Genomic DNA, 22,732 nt, shown 5'->3' with positions numbered 1-22,732 from the left:
TTGTGTTTTTTTGTTTGTTTGTTTTAAAGAAATATTAATGGAATGTTCACTTGACCAAAACCAAGAAGAAAACTAAATTTTTTAAGTTAAATTTATAAATTATGTTGTAGTTGTAGATGATTAGATCATTCATTAAATGTCGATTAACGTGATGTTTTTAATTAATAACATATCATTTAACTTACAAATTTAGTTTAAAATTTTGATTTCCTTAACATTATTATAAAAAAATTTCAACCAAAAAAAAAAACATTATTATAAAAAATATATATAATTTTATAAAATTTGAAAGTAAAAACTCTATAAAATGGTCGGGAAGTCAAATGAGTCAACGAAAATGATTTTCTTTTTACTAGGTGGTTTCCTAGCACTATCCCCAAAAAATTGTAATTCCATAAAATTTGAAAGAGAGAAATCTATGTAAAATGGTCGGAAAGTCAATGAGTCAACCACAATGAGTTTCTTTCTACTAAGTTTGGACATAAAAATAATAATAATTTATCTTCACTATTGCAACTTAATATTACGGTCTAGTGGTATTACTTTTTACTTCTAATTCTTAGTTTCAATTCTCGTTAAATGTGAATTTGAATTACATTATTGCTAGCTCATTGTGATGCTAACTCCACCATTCCTCTTAGTACAGATAATATCACTTGTTAAAAAAAAAATTATTGTTGGGAAGCCAAAACTTTTCCTTAAAGTCACAAGGTTTCACAAGAAAAAATTGGACTAAAAAAACCCCTGAATTAAAAAAAAAATCCAAAACTAACGTGAAAATTTGATTTCTCATCTCCAAGGGTATTTTTGTAAAAAAAACATTAAACAAACCAGAAAAATTAGCAAAAAAATAAGAAGAAAAAGGGGGGGGGGGGAATATGAAAAATAATAATAAACTTTGTTGGAACATTACTAATGCTAAAAAGGCATTATTTTTATTTTTATTTTAACTAAACTACATATTAATATAATTTTCTTTGTCAATTAAAAGAGGATGAAAAGATTATTATTACAATAAAAAAGTTAAAGGCAATAACGTAATATTACAAGAAAAATTATAATCCTCTCTCTCCTCACTCTCACGTTCTCGCTCACTCTCTTGCTGCTCTTCTTTAATTTTAAAACAAAAACAAAAAATTCACACATGGTTTGTGCGTAGCATATTCTAGTAAATTTTAAATAACATTTTAGTAATTAAAAATTGAAAAGAAATAATCGCTTCTTACTGAGAAGTTAATGGCTTTTTTCGTTGAATTTATTCTAAATATAAAATTAAGCCAATTTAAAAAAAAAGAATAAAGTATCCAAAAAAAAATCAAATGCAAAAGAAAGAGGCTAGTAATAAAATAAGGGTAGTGCTATTCACACATATTTTTTACCTCTCACATATTCTTATTAATTTTTTCATTTGATCTCCTTCAACTTATTCGATTCGATTGCCGAAAATCAAGAGAAGTGTGTGAAAAGAAAAAATGAGTGTCTAAATAACATCATCTTAAAATAATTCTTCAACGTATTGGGAAATTTAAATACGAATTGGACTAGCCTGGTTTTAAATTTTTAAAAGGCCCATCAGAATGAGTCCAAATAGGCCCACGGCCCGCCAGCATTAATGTGTTTTTTTTTTATCGTCAAAAGAAAATCCCATTTTATGAGTTTAGTTTGTAAGGGTGAAGCCATCGTGATTAGAATTCAGCAGCATAAGCTGTTCATGACGGTATTGATCCAAATTGTACTCAAACAGTTCGGAGAAAAACTTGTGTATAATTGGAGACATATCCAAATTGAAATATTCACACAATTAGTGAGACATCTCGAATATCAAATGCACTTGATTCGTTGGACAAGTTGAAATTTCGGTAAGGGATAACCTACCATAAAATCTTCATATTTATGCGGCTACAAATATCGTGGATCTCGATTCCTACAACATGTCGTGTTTAAATTTGATTTGTTTCGTGCATGTCTGAAATTGTCATCCTGCAAAAACTACCAGAACTCCTACTAAGTGCTTATGAGTCGTGGCTTATAAAAATAGTGCAGAAACATGTGAATCAATATGGAAATTGAGCAAATTAAGAAATTATTCTGATCTAGTTCTCAATCTTCTAATTAACAACATCAATGTGATTTGAACTTGCTTAATCTACGTTTTCACTGCACATCGTTGTTTCGCCCGTGTTCTAAGGTTGACAGTAGCTAGAAGATCACAGCAAGAAGCAGAGGAAGGATGCTAACTATTACAGAAAATTTGTTTATTCAAAAGAGCATTAATAAAAACACACATTGAAATTAATCCGGTGCAGGATTTATAGTGGTGGCAGCCACACTACAACAATGGGGCTTCTCACCCTGTGCACTCCATCCTTCCACACCAACCCGCCGAACTCCGGGACTGCCTGCCGGGATTTCGTAGTGAAGATGATTTTGTATGACAGCTTCTGATTGGCTGTGGTGAATTTCAGCATCCGAGGCTCGACTTTCACATAAGCACCTTTGAACGGTGAAACAATGGTGTGGTAATTCGAAACCGCAGGGCCAACGTTAGTGACAGTTCTGTGAAGTGTCAAAACAGAAACATTTGTTCTCTCCGGGAACACAACCGAGAGTGCCGGATAGTTCAAGTCCCCGGGACTGGCTAGATTGTTCTTGCAACTTCTGTTTGAGTACTTGGTAAAAACTTTGAGCTGTGTTGGTGTTAGCCTTTGTGTGCAGAGGAATTCAAGATAGTCATGCGCCTCAATGTCGTAAATCAATCCCGGGTCAAGAGCCCTCCCCGGGTTTATGTGCCCTGCACCGTGATCGTACGGGGTTGAAATTGAAGCTGCTGAGGAGTCTTGTAGAGGCTTTCGCGTGTTGTCGTGGACATAAGCGGTTGTCATCAAGGCGGACTTTATTGCCGCCGGACTCCAATCCGGGTGCCTTGCCTTGAGCAGAGCGGCAATGCCGCTCACATGGGGGCAGGACATTGAAGTCCCGGACAGTATATTGAACTTCACCCTTCTACGATCTGCTGGCAAGCTGGACGGGCCTAATGCGCCTGTCCAAGCGGCGAGGATGTTCACTCCTGGTGCCACCATATCCGGCTTGAGAATCTCAAGGCTTACCAGATTTGGCCCTCTGGATGAAAACGCTGCCACCACAGGCGACGGTCTAACCCCAACTCTAGTTCCAAGAAATGTTAGAGTTGCGGTGGCTCTCGGGCTTGTTGAAGCATAATGCTTGATTCCCTTTGCTTCGTTCTCTCCCACAGCAACCGCCGGAACAAGGTGGCAATCCGCCACAAGCTCCTCTCCGTTTGCAGCTGTGTTTGCCAAGATCATCCCAACTCCTCCGGCTTCTTTCACCACCTCTCCCTTCTGCACTCTAGGACTAATCCCACGGTCGCAAATCACAATCTTTCCGGCCACAACTCGGCGATCCAACGTCCCCTCCAAACACAGCGAGCTCGGATTAGGACTAGTTGAATTGCTTCCCAAATACACAACAGGGTATTGCTTGTTTGTTGACAGCATCATCCTTCCCCTGTAGAGCGAAACCCCGGTAATAGTCCTGCCATTTCCGAGCTTCACAGTGGCTGGAAAATCTCTATCCATGGTGCTAGCTCCCACCGTAGTACTTTTCTCTACCATTGTAAAGGCCACTTACATGCGTGTTTTTCTATTAAAAATATGAAAGTTGTTGGATGATGCATCTTTTATTGTATTTTTGTTCGGATGTAACTTTCATTGTTTTTGCTCGAATTTAGGTAGAAAGTGCCAAGAAAGAGTAGAGGTAACAATTTTAGACATATTCGACAATTCGACTTGGAAAAGACAAAAAATAAATTTGTTTGAGTCGGGCATAATCGTGTTGACCCATTTAAAATGGTTAATAAGAGTTTGTGTCTACATCCAACCCACCTAATCCGAAAGCTGTGCACACTTTAGTACGTTTACATAATTGTGTAACTAAGTAACTCGTGTGCAATTCATTTAAGTTGAACGTGGAATGAGAAGTCTAATCTTTTTCTTTCATGTAACCTTTGTATTCTTATGAGTAACTAACAGCAATGCCTTTGATTGTGTTCATGTCAAGAATTTTTTTTGTGTGGCCGGCACATTACTCGAACACCATGAGTCATGATACAATTCATTAAAAAAATATTTCAAATTTCCAGCTAATTATATTATAAAACTTGATGTACCAAGCCGTGTGCCAAGCACATTGAAAATTCTCTCGTTCGCGTCAACACGAAGAGTATATGAGACATTTGGAAGAGTAATTAAGGGTACTTGGTAATTGGTATTGATGTCTTGTGGCTGCAAAGTTGCCACAGCTCTACAAAGTGCTTAGGACATTTGAAAACAAAGCAGAAACACGTCCTCCAGATTCTAAATTCATATGGGATGGAATAATTGGGCAATTAAAAACTTAATTATTCTAATTTATCTTGTTCTGATGAGCAACATAAATGTGTTGTTTGCAACTGAATTCTTCAATTTCAGCACATCGAGCTATTTCTCTTGTTCTAATGTTGAATTAACATTACAACAATCTCCACTCCACTTCCTGACAATGTCAAATTGGATGACAAATTATCTGATTGGCACTTCCAAATACAAGAAGCTCCTCTCCACCTTCACTGGGTTTAGAGTGTTGTGTGGAAGCGCTAATTTGAAACCAATAAACTAATACGAAAAAATATGAAAAACCAAACAATTCAAAATGACACAAAGATTTATACTGGTTCGGCATAAACCTACATCCAGTTTAAGGACAGTGAGGAAGTTCCACTAATAAACAAAACGAGATTACAAAGAAAGCTCTCAAACTCAAACCCAAAATACACTCAAATACACACAAATAGATGAGCGAATAAACGAATTAGAAACAAAATATTTGTCTCTCTGCAACTACAACAATCTCTAACTGGTTTCACTCTTACCAAAAATAAATAAAAATGCAGCAGCTCCGAATTATTTCTCTCTTCTATTGGGTTTCGGCTCCTCTTCCCGTCATACTAGTGCAGCTGCTTCGGTTCAACCTCTCGTCCAAATTGCACAATGTGAGGCTTTATATTATGAGCGCTAAAAAGACCTAGCATGTGATCCGCACATGCCAACTAAAGAGCCACAACAGTTTGGTTTTAGGTCCGCGTAAGAAAGGGTCGAGACCCAACAGAACTGAGCAGTCAAATCCAACACACAGGAATTATTCTCTTCAGTTTTCCTTTGCCCCATCAGGAAGTACCAATCTTTTAGGATATAAATCCTCCACGTCGGGGGTTTCACCTCAACCAGGGCCGGTCCTGAGTTTTTTGATGCCCAGTGCGAAAGTTCAAAATGTGCCCTTTTTAGTACAGAAACATATGTTTAAAATAAATATTTTGCGAGCTTAATCACATGTATGTGTAAAAAAATCATCACTAGTAGCATGCAAAATGCCTTCCAATTTCTATCATGTATGTGCAAAATTTTTCACATCAACCAAATTATGATTAAAAACAGATGGAAAATCACATATACGCAGAACGCATTAAACACATCCAATACATCACAATCCAATCACATATTCATCCAATCATATAAAATAACATATCCCACTAAATTAATCTCAACTGCATACCATGTGAACCACCAAGTTGTTGAAGAGAAGAGCATGCAAGAACCGGCGGTGCAACTCCGGTGACCAGTTTCGCCTTCGTTTCCCTGTCCATCTTTCTCTTTGTTCTTGTTGTTCCCACCACTGTCTCCACTCACGGTGTCCGTGGTGGAACTAGTAGCCGGAGCCGAAGAAGGTTCTTTAGCCACCGGTCCATTTGTCTTTCCAATGCTTTTTTTTTCCTTTGGAAAGGCTGAAAAGCACCCCATTTCTCTTCATCTCCATCACTATAGCCTTTAACTTGCTCCTCCTGCCATTACCCTACACCTAAAAATCAATACTTTCCACTTCTTCACCTCAAATTTTATAAGCAACCAAACAAAAGGGCAGTCACAAAATTTACTAAAATTGATGAAGGTGGAGTCTTTTTTTTATACCTCTTCGAGTGGTGCATCTGGAGTTGTATGAAATCCGTGTTAATGGAATGAATTCCTCAAAAACATGCCCCTCACTTGAAGTCTGCTCAGAACACTTAGATTGTCCATGCAGGTAATTTGCGGTTGCATCTGAAATCTGCTGCTTGCACCTCTCAATAGCTACAAAAAAAACCCCAATTTTGAAAACAGAAACCAGAACAATTCAAGCAAAAGAAACGAAGCTTCCGACTTAGAACACAAAAATTAAGCTGAAATTTGAGAAGGGTTTGTGTTCTCCGTAGTACCTTGGGCTTGGGCAGTTGGGTGACAAGCTCCAAGCAGAGAGGGAGCTCCCTTTGAAAAACTTGAATCTTATGCCTCTCCTCCATGCCCAAAACCTGGACGACTTGTCCCCTTCAGATACCCTTTATGTTATATTGATTTTTAATCCCCAAAACCTGGACAAGTTATCGCCTACAGCCTTTATTTTGGGCTTTGGACAAATTTTTTTTTATACCTAATTATTTGGATTTTGTTTTTTGGGTGCCCCATTCAACTTTGGGCCCTGGACAATTGCCCCTGTTGCACTGCGCCTGGGCCGGGCCTGACCTCAACTTTGTTCAGCCGCATTATAGCAACACCCCTCACGGTTCCTCTTAGAATGAGCAACTCTTACCAGTGATCTGCCAAAAGCACGAAATTCCGCTTCAGAATTTTCATGATGGATAGTCAGGCTGTGTCATGCTTTGGTTATGCATCTCTTCACTATTGGCATAAAAGAGACGAACTCCACACCTTCTGATGCGATGCTGCTGCCCTGGTACCCAAGAATCACGTGATTGGACTCCATCTAAATGACGAAGGCCCGTGAGTTTATTAATTGATGAAGGCAGTTCTTTGATTGCAGTCCCATCTAAATGAAGCTCTGATAGCATCTCCATTCCTGAAATCTCTGGAAACCTCTCAAATTTTGAGCAGCCTGAAAGAATAAGGGTTTGCAGAGATCCCATACGAATGCTGCTCGGCAGGCTCTTGAGTTCTTGACACCCAGATAGATCCAAAACAGTAAGGCCCGTGAGTTTATTAATTGACAAAGTCAGTTCTTTAATGGTAGTCCCACCTAAATAAAGTTGTGATAGCTTCTCCATAACATCTGAAATATTTGGAAACTTCTCAAATTTTGAGCAACCAGAAAGATTAAGGGTTTGAAGAGATCCCATATGAATGCTGCAGGGCAGGCTCTTGAGTTCTAGACACCCAGATAGGTCCAAAACAGTAAGGCCCCTGAGTTGATTAATTGACGAAGGCAGTTCTTTAATTGCAGTCCCATCTAAATAAAGCTTTGATAGCTTCTCCATAACATCTGAAATCTCTGGAAACTTCTCAAGTTTTGAGCAGCCTGAAAGAAAAAGGGTATGAAGAGATCCCATACGAATGCTGCTCGGCAAGCTCTTGAGTTCTTGACACCCATATAAGTCCAAAACAGTAAGGCCCGTGAGTTTATTAATTGACGAAGGCAGTTCTTTAATTGCAGTCCCATCTAAATATAACTCTGATAGCTTCTCCATAACATCTGAAATCTCTGGAAACTTCTCAAGGTTTGAGCAACCAGAAAGATTAAGGGTTTGAAGAGATCCCATATGAAAGCTGCTCGGCAGGCTCTTGAGTTCTCGACAACCTTTCAGGTCCAAAGTAATAAGGCCCGTGAGTTTATTAATTGACGAAGACAGTTCTTTAATTGCAGTCCCAGCTAAATATAACTCTGATAGCTTCTCCATAACATCTGAAATCTCTGTAAACTTCTCAAGGTTTGAGCAACCAGAAAGATTAAGAGTTTGAAGAGATCCCATATGAATGCTGCTCGGCAGGCTCTTGAGTTCTCGACAGCCTCGTAGGTCCAAAGTAAGAAGACCTGTGAGTTTATTAATTGACGAAGGCAATTCTTTAATTGCAGTCCCATCTAAATGAAGCTCTGATAGCTCCTCCACAACATCTGAAATCTCATGAAACTTCTCAAGTTTTGAGCAGCCTGAAAGAAAAAGGGTATGAAGAGATCCCACACGAATGCTGCTCGGCAAGCTCTTGAGTTCTTGACACCCATATAGGTCCAAAACAGTAAGGCCCGTGAGTTTATTAATTGACGAAGGCAGTTCTTTAATTGCAGTCCCATCTAAATATAACTCTGATAGCTTCTCCATAACATCTGAAATCTCTGGAAACTTCTCAAGGTTTGAGCAACCAGAAAGATTAAGGGTTTGAAGAGATCTCATATGAATGCTGCTCGGCAGGCTCTTGAGTTCTTGACACCCAGATAGGTCCAAAACAGTAAGGCCCGTGAGTTTATTAATTGACGAAGACAGTTCTTTAATTGCAGTCCCAGCTAAATATAACTCTGATAGCTTCTCCATAACATCTGAAATTTCTGTAAACTTCCCAAGGTTTGAGCAACCAGAAAGATTAAGGGTTTGAAGAGATCCCATATGAATGCTGCTCGGCAGGCTCTTGAGTTCTCGACAGCCTCGTAGGTCCAAAGTAGCAAGGCCCGTGAGTTTATTAATTGATGAAGACAGTTCTTTAATTGCAGTCCCACCTAAATATAACTCTGATAACTTCTCCATAACATCTGAAATCTCAGGAAACTTCTCAAGGTTTGAGCAACCAGAAAGATTAAGGGTTTGAAGAGATCTCATATGAATGCTCCTCGGCAGGCTCTTGAGTTCTTGACAGCCACGTAGGTCCAAAGCAGGAAGACCCGTGAGTTTATTAATTGACGAAGACAGTTCTTTAATTGCAGTCCCACCTAAATATAACTCTGATAGCTTCTCCATAACATCTGAAATCTCAGGAAACTTCTCAAGGTTTGAGCAACCAGAAAGATTAAGGGTTTGAAGAGATCTCATATGAATGCTGCTCGGCAGGCTCTTGAGTTCTTGACACCCAGATAGGTCCAAAACAGTAAGGCCCGTGAGTTTATTAATTGACGAAGGCAGTTCTTTAATTGCAATCCCATCTAAATGAAGCTCTGATAGCTCCTCCATAACTTCTGAAATCACTGGAAACATCTCAAGGTTTGAGCAACCAGAAAGATTAAAGGTTTGAAGAGATCCCATATGAATGCTGCTCGGCAGGCTCTTGAGTTCTCGACAGCCTCGTAGGTCCAAAGTAGCAAGGCCCGTGAGTTTATTAATTGATGAAGGCAGTTCTTTAATTGCAGTCCCACCTAAATATAACTCTGATAGCTTCTCCATAACATCTGAAATCTCAGGAAACTTCTCAAGGCTTGAGCAACCGGAAAGACGAATGGTTTTAAGAGACTTCATACCAGTGATGCTCGGAAGAATCTTAAGATCAATGCACCAAGTTAGACTCAATATAGCAAGGTTTTTCAAAGCTGAAATGGATGGGTCAACCTCACATAACCTTGTACAATTTTCGAATCTCAGTTCCTCAAGACTTGTAGCCCTTGTGAAGTCAGGGGTTTTCTTAAGGTATTGACAATGACATAAATTGATGAATTTCAACTTTTCCAGAGGCTGTTAAAAAGTCCAAGAAAACATGCACAACTCAGAACCTAAACTTTGAAAATAATAAATTTACGTAAATGAAAAATCGTACCTCAGCTCCTTTCCAAAGTTGTTCGATGCAACTATAGCTCATGTCAAGGTTTACAAGATTCTTGAACTGAAAGTTGGATGGCCAAGACTTTAGGGGGCAATCACGCCAGATGAGGCACCTCAATTGAGAAGATTGGAACTTTAAGTCCGCAATCCAGTGTTCTATGAAGCAATCACTTGGAGTTTGATGGCCAAATGAATCCCTGACTGCAAGATGATATTTGTAAAAATGCTTGGTGTAAATATCAGCGTCATCACCGATCATGAGCAGTCTTAGTTTTGTCATACTAACAAAAGCTTCAGTATTTGAGCATCCCTCTTTCAAGATTGCCGAATCCAGGATTATGGTTTCAACTGCTTCTGTAGCCTGGATAAACCAACAATGTAATTTAAAGTGAAGGAAAACACTGACAACCTTATTGAATATTATAAACAATGCATGTTTGCTATAAAATAGATTTTGGTCAAAAGCTGAAGTTTTCTACTAAACATTGCATAAGAAAAAGATATCTCACTGTATTTTTAGTCAGCACATGATGAACATCTTCATAACTCCACAACCTACTTCTTCTCCCAGGCTCTTTGATAGATTCTTGGCGAACGATTTCCCGACCCATTTCCTCTAGTAAATCATGCATCTCCAGTGTCCCCCACTCTGAGACAGATATTAGAGCTCGATCAATTAGAACTCTTATTCCAGTATGGGGATAGAAGCCACAACTGTCCAGAATTTTTTTTGCCATGTCTATATCCATTCCTTTCAAGAAACATGCAATATCTAGAAAGACATTCTTCTCTGAATCATCCAGTCCATCGAAGCTTGTTTTAAGCACATTATGAATTCCCCTTTGCGGGATCTTCCTTATTTTTTCTAACACATCTTCCCACTCGGGCAATGTTTTGTTATCAAGAAAAGCTCCCAACACTTTGAGTGCTAAAGGCAGACCTTGAGCATATTGTATGACATCCCTTGAGAGCTGATCATAAACTCTGGTGGGTTGGTTTGTTCTGAAGGCATACTGCTTGAAGAGTTTAAGAGCTTCTGGCTCCCTTAAGTTCTCGGGCTCATATACAGCACCAGCTCCACTTAATAATTGTTTATCTCTAGTTGTTATAATGACCCGACTTCCACCGCCAAATGAATGCTGCTCTCCAAGTAAGGCTTCGATTTGGGATAATTCATCAACGTCATCAAGAACAATGAACACTTTTTTCCTTTGTAGCCTTTCCATTATCACTCTGGAACCTCGATCCAACGTGCCTAAACTCTGCACCTTTTCCTTCAAGATTCTAGAAAGAAGCACTTCCTGCATATGTGCTGCACCATTTTTCGAGAAGCCTTCCTTGATATTTTCGAGAAAGCAGCAAGCTTCAAATTGACAAGCGATTTCATCATAAACAGCGCGAGCGATGGTGGTTTTGCCTATACCTCCCATACCCCATATTCCAACAGTGAAAACATCATTCACCCCAGGACGTAACAGTGAATTCACTTTATCTATGTGGTAATCCATTCCAACCAAGCCATTATCTTTGCTTGAGGAGACATGGATCAATCTCTTAAATATGTCATCCACAATTTCCTCAATAAGCTTGGCATCATCCCTGTGAAATATGAAAAACAGCACCGAATTAAACTAGATGCTTTAAAAATCCCAATTCAATAGTAATTAAGAATATAATTGAACAGTAATTACTCGTATTTTCGCGAATCCCATCCGGATAAATTGGTGGCTCTGGTTAGTGCGGACCTCCAGCTCTTCACCTCTTCCATTTCGGCGTTCGATTCGCGTTCGTGTTGAGCAAAAGCTTCTGCAAAACTTCTCTTGAGCTTACGAACTTCAGATGGATCGACTTGGTAGAAGATCGGCACCACTATCTGATTCTTTGTATCCATGCACGCCAGGATTTTGACCAGTTCTTTCAAGCACCACGTCGAAGAAGCGTAGTTCTGGGAGAAAACCACGATCGAAATCCTTGACTCTTCGATGGCTGAAAGGAGTTCCGAAAGGTCGTTGCCTTTTCTGAGCTTTTCCGCGTCGATGAAGGTGTTGATTGCTTTCTGATCCAGAGCTCTGTAGAGATGGCCGACGAAGATCTTGCGAGTGTCTTCGCCTCTGAAATTCAGGAAGACGTCGTATTTCCATGAGGAAGACGAAGAAGCAGCCATTGACATCTGACAGGGACAATATCCACAGCAGATGGTCAACTACCGACTCGCCTAATGCAACGTAAAAGCTGAAATGGCCGATTAAGCGTCAGCTTTTGGAGTTGAGAGTTAAACGATCGGCTGGAAAAAATGTAATTAAGCGTCAGCTTTTGGAGTTGGGAGTTAAACGATCGGCTGGAAAAAATGTACCCAAAGATATGATTCTGTTTGGCTCACCGGTGCGGTGATGTTGGGTTCGTGGAGGATGATGGAGCATTCGTGTCCTGCACTTTTTGGGCTGTCTTTTGGTTTATCTCGTGGATCTGTTGGACGTGCTGTGTTGGGAGTTTTCTTGGGAGTTTTCTTGCTTGACCTTATCTTCTTCTGGATCCCTGCAGCCGTTCATCCGTTTGGCTCACCAGTGCGGCGATGGGGACGACGACTTCAACAGTTTCTCTGCTGCTAGGGTTTTCTTCTTCTTTGAGCTTTGTTTCTGTTTGGGCCTAATCTCTGTTTTTTGGGGCCTTTTTCGTTTCCGCTGTGATTTTTTTGTTTGTTTTAATGAAATATTAAAACAAAAAAAAAATGTAATGTTAAGAAAACTAAATTTTTTAAGGTGAATTTATAAACTAAGTTGTAGTTGACTAGTATTTGCCTACACACTTTGTATATTTAAACACATTTTGTTAGAAAATGAGAAGGAGAGAGAGGGAGAGAGAGGGAGAGAGCGGGAGAAAGAGAGAACGTGGAGGAGTGGGAGGTTTTTTTTTTTTTTGGTTTTTTTTATATAAATATTTGAGGTATTTTAACATCACTCGTAGGTGAGACTTCAACAAAAAACAATAAAATTTGGACATGTGAAATTACATTATTACCCATCATTTTTTTTGTGATAAAAGACTAATTTGTCTTTTCATCATTTTTTGGTTGACAAAAAATATTTTATTAATTAGTAGAGATTAGATTATTCATTGAATATCAATTAGCATGATGTTTTTAATTGATGAAATATCTTTTAACTTGCAAATTTGATTTAAAATTTTGATTTTCTTAACATTATTAAAAAAATATAATTTTATAAATTTGAAAGAAAAAAACTGTAAAATCGTCGGAAAGTCAAATGAGTCGACGAAAATAAGTTTCCTTTTACTAGGTGGTTTCCTAGCACTATCCCAAAAAAAAAATGTAATTCTATAAAATTGGAAAGAGGATACTCTGTAAAATGGTCGGGAAGTTAATGAGTTTCTTTCTACTAGGTTTGTACATAAAAATAATAATATTACTAATTTATCTTCATTTTTACCACTTAATATTCTGGTTTAGTAGTATTCCTTTTTACTTCTAATTTTTAGTTTCAATTATCACTAAAGGTGAATTTAAACCACATTATTGCTAGGCAATGTGAAGCTTAGCTCACCTTTTCTCTTAGTACAAATAATATCGTTTGTTAAAAAAAATATTTTTATCATTAGGAAGCCAGAACTTTACATTAAAGTCACAAGGTGTCACAAGAAACAATTGGACTAAAAAACCCCTGAATTAAAAAAAAATCCAAAACTAACGTGAAAATTTGATTTCTCATCTCCAAAGGTATTTTTGTAAAAAAAAATTAAACAAACCAGAAAAATTAGCAAAAAAATAAGAAGAAAAGCGGAAAAAAAAAAGAAAAATAATAATAAACTTTGTTGGAACATTACTTATGCAAAAAGGCTTTTTGTTTATCTTAACTAAACTACATATTAATAGAATTTTTTTTGTCAATTGAAAGAAGATGAAAAAATTATTATTACAATAAAAAAGTTAAAGGCAGTAACATAATTTTACAAAACAAAATTTTGTTATTTTTTATTTAAACCCCACTTATAGGTGATTTTAACATATCTATTTTAAAAAATAAAAAATAATCCTCTCTCTCCTCACTCTTACGTTATCTCTCACTCTCTTGCTGCTCTCCTTTAACTTTAAAAACAAAAACAAAAAATTAACAGACAGTTTGTGCATAGCATATTCTAGTAAATTTTAAATAACAGTTTAGTAATTAAAAATTTGAAAAGAAATAACCGCTTCTTATTGAGAAGTTAGTGGTTTTTTTTGTTGAATTTATTCTAAATATAAAATTAAGCCAATTTAAAAAAATAGAATAAAGTATCCAAAAAAAATCAAATGCAAAAGAAAGAAGCTAGTAATAAAATAAGGGTAGTGCTATTCACACATATTTTTTACCTCTCACATATTCTTATTAATTTTGTCATTTGATCTTATTCAACTTATTTGATTCGATTGCCTAAAATCAAAAGACGTGTATGAAAAAAAGAAATGAGTGTCTGGATAACATCATCCTAAAATAATACTTCAACTTATTGGGAAATTCAAATACGAATTGGACTAGCCTGGTTTTAAATTTTTAAAAGGCCCATCAGAATGAGTCCAAATAGGCCCATGGCCGGCCAGCATTATTTTTTTTTTTTCGTCAAAAGAAACAAAAAGGTTAATGATGGTAAATTGGTAATCCCATTTCTTGAGTTTAGTTTGTAAGTTGTTCATGACGATATTGAATTTGATCCAAATTGTACTCAAACAGTTTAGAGAGAAACTTGAGTATAACTAGAGACATATTTGAACTGAAATATTCACACAATTAGTGAGACATCTCGAATATCAAATGCACTTAATTCTTTGGACAAGTTGAAATTTTGGTAAGGTATATAACCTACCATAAAATCTTCATATTTATGCGGCTACAAATATCGTGAATCTCAAGTCCTATAACATGTCGTGTTTAAATCTGTTTTGTTTCGTGCATGTTTGAAATTGTCATTCTCGCAAAAACAACCAGAAGTCCTACCAAATGCTTGTGAGTCGTGACATAAAAATAGTGCAGAAACATGTGAATCAATATGGAAATTGAGCAAATTAAGAAATTATTCTAATCTAGTTCTGAATCTTCTAATTAACAACATCAATGTGATTTGAACTTGCGTAATCTACGTTTTCTGACACACCCCGATCCTAGAATCAAGGCGTGCTGGTCGTCACGTGAGTGTGACGTAACCATAAGTGCAGTGCGGAAGCAGAAACTAAAAGAATTACGAAGGAATTAAAACCAAATACTAGCAAAGGTTAACCGACTAACATGCTAGAGTGAATTAAAGTGTGGACACACACATAAACAGAGCATAAACACTAGTTGCAGTCGAGTAAGACCATAACTAAAATACATCACCCACAGGTGAGTCCTACATTAAAGAAGTCTGTCAAAACTCCGTAGAAATCCTCGTGGGTGATCAACGCAGCTAACTAGAACCTGGAGGGGCGAAAAACAAGATAGAGTGGGTCAGTAAAACCAAAGCTTTTCAAAAACATTTCACCAAAAACAATTCTAACCCCTCACTGTAAAACCTGTATACTTTTTCCCAGAAAATAACATAATAGTATACATATCTTCATATAACTCAAATTCAGAGACTATGCCATGCTATAAATGTCAAAACAGAATATGGATGCATCAATATGACAGGTGATATAAAGAATCAACCGGAGACCTTGTAATTGGCCTTGTACAGTTAATTTATAAAGCCCAACATCCAAACCAGCCGAAGTCACAAACTGTGACCTGTACGGCACTGCTAGAGTCACCACAGTGACCTGTACGGCACTACACTGCACATAATGTCGGAACTACCTAAAGTAGTCTGTACGACTAGAATGGTGTAAAATACGCTTTAGTGCTTCTCTCATCAATCATCTGTGCACATAATCTAAAGTCACCTACCAGTCGGAATCACCTCAGTGATCTGTACGACTAGCATGTCGGAACCCTCTCATGGTCTGTACGACATGCACCTACTTGGATCCAAGGTGAGCGTACGGTGCGGTGAATACTATAAGCACTAATACCAAGGGTGCAGGTTATGAGTTCTCAACGCAATCACATCATCATTCATTCATATAAACCATATAAACTCACCTGATACTCACATGTGCGTCCACAGCACCAATTCACATTTATATATATATGCATCAATATCAATTCATATAATTTATAATATGCATCATGGCAATTGAAAACATACTTTCATATAAATTCAATTTCTGGGACAATTAAGAGTATATAGGTAATACGAAAATAAAAACTGCCCATTCACTGATAAGTCGAAGGGTCGTAACCCCCGTGACGTCCCTGGATACGCTCGTCCTTGGGATAGGTGTCACCTATATGCGAAACAACTATAAAAACGTTATTTAAAGCACATTACCAATAATTCGTAATAACTTCTCATACGGTGCTCAAATTGGGTATATGAATATACCACAATGACCTACTCGACGTCACGGACGTCGACAAATTTTTAGAAATTTTTTTTGATGTGGCACGTGCCCCCACGCGCCAAGGCAGGCACGGGGACACGCGCCCCCACGCGCATCATCCCTAACCTCGGTTCGTCGGACTGAATTTTCCGGTGGCCGGAAAACTGGGCGATTTTCAAACGCCTTGTTCTCCTTTGTTTCTCAACCATTTTCTTCGCATTTTATATCAATTTGAAGCCCTCAACATGTAGAATCACGATAGACTAGTTTAAGGCTCTAAAAACTACGAAATCTCACCGAAGAAATTCCAAGAAACCGGCCAACTTCGAACTACACGATCCCGACGTCCAAAACTTTCAAACAAACTTCCCCGAGCTTCCTTAGGACCTCACTAAGCTCACTACAAGCTTAGAATTCCCTAAAAATGAAGAATTTACGTGTGCATGAACAGTACTCAAATCGGACCTCGAGATTTCAACGTGATTTCGAGGGTTTCACTTCCTAAAACTAGCACCAAACAACTCAGGAGGTCGAAATGATGAAGAACCATACCTTTTTAGCTTCGATCCGTGGAGTTTTGAAGGTTTTTGGGTCTCATACGTACACTTCGAAAGGAGAGAGGGAGAGAGTGTCGTGAGGGATGAGAGAGAAAGGGCACGGGGAATGAGAGAGGGAGATCAGGTTGGGTGTGTGTGTGGTCCAAACAAAACCTAATCACACCAAAACATACATACTAACATTAATCCCACTTAAAACAAAAACTTAGAAATGTATGTATTTAGACCAAAATACACACATACCTTAACACCTGCTAGGGGCAATCCCGTCAATTCACATTCCCGTCAAATGTAACTTTGGGACGGGCTGTGACAATCTTCCCCCTTATAGAATTTCGTCCTCGAAATTCATACAACCAAACAAACCATCAATAACCATAAAACAACCTCGGATACATCTCTCTCATTCGATCTTCCGTCTCCTAAGTAACTTCTTCCACTGAGTGGTTCCTCCACAACACTTTTACTAAGCTCACTGTCTTATTCCTTAGAACTTTATCTTTCCAATCCAAGATAGTCACTGGTTCTTCATCATACGTTAAATCCGGATTAATCTCCAGAGGTTGAGGAGGAATCACATGTGAAGGATCTGAAATATAATGTCGAAGCATCGAGACATGAAACACATTATGTACTTTGGATAACTCCGAAAGCAACTCTAATCTGTAAGCAACTTCACCAATCCTCTCAGTGATCTCATAAGGTCCTATATACCTCGGACTTAGCTTGCATCTTTTTTCAAAACGTACTACACCTCTCCAAGGTGATAATTTCAAGAATACCAAGTTACCCACATCATAAACTCGATCAGTAGCATGTCTATCTGCTAAACTCTTCTGTTGATCCTAGGCCGCTTTCAGGTTAGCCTTAATCACTTGAACATTTTGAGTAGTCTCATCCACAATCTCTGGGCCCTCTAGTACTCTTTCGCCAACCTCTGACCAACACAATGGCGTACGACAAGCTCTACCATAAAGTGTCTCAAACGGTGACATACTAATGCTCGAATGAAAACTATTATTGTAGGCAAATTCCATCAAGTCTAGGCGATCATGCCAAGAATCACCAAACTGTAACACTGAAGATCTCAACATATCCTCTAACGTCTGAATGGCCCTCTCTGATTGTCCATCAGTTTGAGGATGATAAGCAGTACTGTAAAGTAATTTCGTACCAAGAGCTTCTTGAAAAGCTACCCAGAACTTAGAAGTAAATCTAGGATCTCGATCAGAAATAATGTTCACTGGAACTCCATTATACTTTACAATCTTCGTAATGAACAACTTAGCCAATTTATTCAGAGGGTACTTTTCTCTCAATGGAATGAAGTGTGATGACTTCGTAAGCCGATCTACAATCACCCAAACACCATCAAATCCATTTCGTGTACGTGGAAGCTTATACACAAAATCCATAGTTATATTTTCCCATTTCCACTGAGGAACGGGAAGTGGTTGCATCCGACCAAAAGGCTTCTTCCTCTCAGCTTTGACTTGTTGGTAAACAATACACTTACTTACATACTTAGCAATTTCCCTCTTCATACCTGGCCAATAATAAAACGGTCAAATGGTATGGTACATCTTAGTCCCTCCTGGATGCATCGCATAAGCTGAACAATGAGCTTCATCCAAAATTTCCTTCTTTAATTCTTCATTATTCGGCACATACATTTTGTTCTCCTGCATAAGCATACCATCTGATTCTCGAATCTGGAGATCTTTCTTTTTCCCCTCATTTCTCAATTGAATCAATTCTTGGATTTCTTCATCAACCAACTGAGCTTCCAGTACACGATCGACTAAAACTGGCTTGACTTGGAAACTAGCAAGAAAAGCTTCCTTTTGATCTTCTAACTCTAACTGTACTCCAGTAGCTCTCAAATCTGCAAGAAGAGGAACACGGCATGCATACAAAGCATTGAGTCGACCTTAAGGTTTCCTACTCAGTGCATCAGCTACCACATTTGCACGACCCGGATGATACTCAATAGTGCAGTCATAATCACTTAATAATTCCATCCATCTTCATTGACGAAGATTAAGATCATGCTGAGTGAAAAGATACTGAAGGCTCTTATGGTCTGTGAAGATCTTACATTTCTCACCATAGAGATAATGCCTCCAAATTTTTAAAGCAAAAATAATGGCTGCCAATTCAAGATCGTGAGTAGGATAATTCCTTTCATGAATCTTCAACTGCCGAGAAGCATAGGCAATCACTCTATTATGCTGCATCAAAACACATCCCAAACCATTCAACGAAGCATCACTATAAATCTTAAAGTTACCACTATCATCAGGAAGTACCAATACTGGAGCATGAGTGAGGCAATATTTCAACTGCTGGAAACTTTGCTCACACTTCTCGTCCCACTCGAACTTAACATCCTTCCTGGTTAACTTCGTTAGTGGCAAGTCAATCATAGAAAAATCTTGAACAAACCGTCGATAATAACCTGCTAGATCAAGGAAACTCCGTACCTCAGTGACGGTTCGCGGTTGTTCCCAATTCTCTACTGTTGCTATCTTTTGAGGATCTACTTGAATTCCTCGTGCCGATACTACATGCCCCAAAAATGCCACTTCATTCAACCAAAACAGACACTTGCTAAACTTGGCATACAATTGATGCTCCCTAAATTTCCTTAGTACCAAGTTAAGATGTCGAATATAATCTAATTCAGACTTAGAATATACCAGAATATCATCGATAAAAACAATGACGAATCTATCAAGATATTGCTGGAATACTTCATTCATTAGCCTCATGAAGGTTGCAGGTGCATTAGTCAATCCAAATGGCATCACCAAAAATTCATAATGTCCATAACGGGTTCGGAAAGCCATCTTAGGGACATCATCCTCTTTAATCTTCAACTGATAATAACCAGATCTTAAATCAATCTTAGAGAACACACATGCACCTTTAAGCTGATCAAACAAATCATCGATACGAGGCAATGGATAATGGTTTTTAATCGTCACCCGATTCAATTGCCTGTAATCAATACATAATCTCAAGGTTCCATCTTTCTTTCTTACAAACAACACCGGAGCTCCCCAAGGTGAAGTACTAGGTTAAATGAAACCCTTATCAGTTAATTCCTGTAACTGAATTTTCAATTCTCTCAATTCAGCTGGAGCCATTCTATAGGGAGTCAAAGATATAAAATCCGTACCTGGAAGTAAATCAATGGAAAACTCCACATCTCTGTCTGGCGGCAATCCAGGCAAATCATCTGGGAACACATCAGGATAGTGTCTAACTACACCAACTTCCTCGATACTGCTAGGAACAACATCATTTAACAACACATGTGTTAAGTATCCCTGACAACCTTTCGATAACAACTTCTTTGCTCTCATGGCCGAAATAACACCATGTCTCACCCCACTTCTTTCACCCACAAAAGTAACCTCTGGTAGTCCAAGACGAAGAAAAGTAACTGATTTCCCGTAACAATCTATATGGGCACGATTATAATGCAACCAATCTGCCCCTAAAATCACATCAAAATCCACAATATCTAACGGGATAAGATTAGATGGCATAACCACTATATCTACCATCACTGGACAACCAGAATAAGCACTATCAACATAACACGTATCCCCTCTAGGCATAGCAAACTCTAAATCAAATCCTAGAGGTGTAGGGTGAGGTTGGGTCGTTTGAGCAAACGTATAAGAAATCACGGAATGTGTAGCACCACAATCAATTAAAACTCTAGCAAAGTGACCAAGAATATTCAACGTACCCATAATCAAATCTGGATGGTTCTGAGCATCCTGCAGTGAGATGTGGTTAACTCATCCCTGAGCCTGCTGACGTCCACCACGACCTCTGCTGCCTTGGTTACCTCGCCCCTGAGAAGTACGCCCATGTCTTATCTAGCTAGACTGTCTAGACGGTCCTGCACTGCTGGCAGCAACCTCTCCTTGTCGGGGCTAACTTCCCTGATGCCACTGAGACCCACTAGCTGGCATAGAAGCATAAGAAGCGTAACCTCCAAAGTCTTAGGAATACCAGAGTGATAATAAGGATCATGGGGGTACTGGTACTATCCAGAAGCATAGGGAGGAGTATCACCCTGGTAGTGGTAAGCACCACCACGTCCCATCTGACCATAGCTGCCTGATCCCAAGTTCCGCTGAATCGGCGCTGGAGGTGGCATAGTGGACTGCTGAGATCTCTGCTGACTCTGGGAACACTGAGCAGCCCTATGTCCCATCTGTCCACAAGTGTAGCAAGCACCACTTCTCCTACACTCCCCATGATGCCTAAAGTTACAATGGTGACACAACGGAGCACCCGAACCACCAGCACCACTAAAATCCCTCTGCCTCTGAAACCTGGGTCCTCCAGCAAATCTACCACCTCTCATCGGGCCTGTGATACTAAGTCCTCCACTAGAAGAACTCGAACTATCCCTACTTTTCTTGAAACTTTACGTCTTACGTGGTCCTTGAGTGGAGATCCCTTTACCCCTATCATCCCTCTTCTGGTTATCATTCTTATCTTCCTCGTCCTCACTGTTACTAGGGAGATTGTCGAAATCCTCCATCCGAACCAACATCTCAGAAAACTCATGATAATTAGAACAAGGAAGTGCACTAGCAAAAGTCCTCCATTTCTTCTTGGTTCCCAACTTAAAACGGCAAAGCATCTCTGCCTGATTACCAGCTGTATCAGGGTCATAACGAGATAAGTCGGTAAATTTCATGCAGTACTCATGCGCTGACATATCTTTTTGCTTCAACCGGGTGAACTCTTGCTTCTTGCGATCTATGTATTCTGGAGGAACAAATCTCTTCATAAAATTCTCTTTAAACACTTTCCAGTCAGCTGCGTCTCAGGCGACATGAACCTAGTCTGATTTTCCCACCATGCTGCTGGCTCTCGGCCCAAAAACCAAGTGGTAGTATCCACCCATCTATCAGCATGGAGATTCCCCTGACTCTGCATCACCTGGAAAGTCTTCTCAATATGATCTAGCCATTTTTCTGCCCCCTCGTGACCTTCATTACCCAAAAAACGATCCAATTTCAGATTATACATGGTCTCCAAGGGTGTTCTTTGAGGAGGAGAAGGGCGGATAACATTCTGAAAAGCATGAGTCATCGCTTCCCCTAATTGAGCTATATTGGGGAAATTAGACCCAGAAGCACGGCGTGATTCCATACGAGGCGGCATGGTTCTAACAGAAGACACCAAAGGCCATTAGAACATTAACAATTATACAGGATTGCAACCTAAACTCTGATACCAAACTGAAACACCCCGATCCTAGAATCAAGGGGTCCTGGCCGTCACGTTAGTGTGACGTAACCATAAGTGCGGTGCGGAAGCAGAAACTAAAAGAATTACGAATGAATTAAAACCAAATACTAGCAAAGGTTAACCGACTAACATGCTAGAGTGAATTAAAGTGTGGACACACACATAAACAGAGCATAAACACTAGTTGCAGTCGAGTAGGACCATAACTAAAATACAACACCCGCAGGTGAATCCTACATTAAAGAAGTCTGTCAAAACTCCGTAGAAATCCTCATGGGTGATCAGCGTAACTAACTAGAACCTGGAGGGGCGAAAAATAAGATAGAGTGGGTCAGTAAAACCAAAGCTTTTCAAAAACATTTCGCCAAAAACAATTCTAACCCCTCACTGTAAAACCTGTATACTTTTTCCCAGAAAATAACATAATAGTATACATATCTTCATATAACTCAAATTCAGAGACTATGCCATGCTATAAATGTCAAAACAGAATATGGATGCATCAATATGACAGGTGATATAAAGAATCAACCGGAGACCCTGTAATTGGCCCTATACGGTTAATTTATAAAGCCCAACATCCAAACCAGCCGGAGTCACAAACTGTGACCTGTACAGCACTGCTAAAGTCACCACAGTGACCTGTACGGCACTACACTGCACATAATGTCGGAACTACCTAAAGTAGTCTGTACGACAAGAATGGTGTAAAATACGCTCTAGTGCTTCTCTCATCAATCATCTGTGCACATAATCTAAAGTCACCTACCAGTCGGAATCACCTCAGTGATATGTACGACTAGCATGTCGGAACCCTCTCAT

General features: G+C 38.9%; 2 protein-coding genes across 6 annotated transcripts in view; both read right to left on the bottom strand.

The window, feature by feature from the left end:
* Positions 1-2,066: 2,066 nt before the first annotated feature.
* On the bottom strand, positions 2,067-3,632 carry LOC126627787 (subtilisin-like protease SBT1.3). Its single transcript, XM_050297341.1, has one exon. It carries the CDS (start codon positions 3,630-3,632, stop codon positions 2,310-2,312), a length of 1,323 nt encoding a protein of 440 aa, XP_050153298.1. The 3' UTR covers positions 2,067-2,309.
* A 1,069-nt stretch (positions 3,633-4,701) lies between these two features.
* The window catches only part of LOC126627735 (disease resistance protein RPV1-like), a 44,887-nt gene continuing 26,856 nt past the window's right edge, over positions 4,702-22,732 (bottom strand). The window contains exons 1-7 of one of the 5 annotated variants that reach the window (XM_050297291.1): positions 11,311-12,355; positions 10,129-11,218; positions 9,615-9,980; positions 6,305-9,532; positions 6,021-6,179; positions 5,608-5,904; positions 4,702-5,331 (exon numbers count right to left, since the gene is read on the bottom strand). In XM_050297291.1, the coding sequence (XP_050153248.1) occupies positions 6,716-9,532; positions 9,615-9,980; positions 10,129-11,218; positions 11,311-11,789 (4,752 nt within the window). In that variant the 5' untranslated portion in view covers positions 11,790-12,355 and the 3' untranslated portion in view covers positions 4,702-5,331; positions 5,608-5,904; positions 6,021-6,179; positions 6,305-6,715. Of the gene's footprint in view, positions 5,332-5,455; positions 5,911-6,020; positions 6,180-6,304; positions 9,533-9,614; positions 9,981-10,128; positions 11,219-11,310; positions 12,356-22,732 lie in introns of those variants that run through there. The other 4 variants (XM_050297272.1, XM_050297253.1, XM_050297263.1 and 1 more) reach the window with 4 other exon arrangements.

Source organism: Malus sylvestris, chromosome 1, assembly GCF_916048215.2.
Source record: "Malus sylvestris chromosome 1, drMalSylv7.2, whole genome shotgun sequence".
Classification (NCBI taxonomy): Eukaryota; Viridiplantae; Streptophyta; class Magnoliopsida; order Rosales; family Rosaceae; genus Malus; species Malus sylvestris.
The sequence above is the reverse complement of the archived record's forward strand: the minus strand, read 5'-3'. Positions and strand labels throughout refer to the sequence as shown.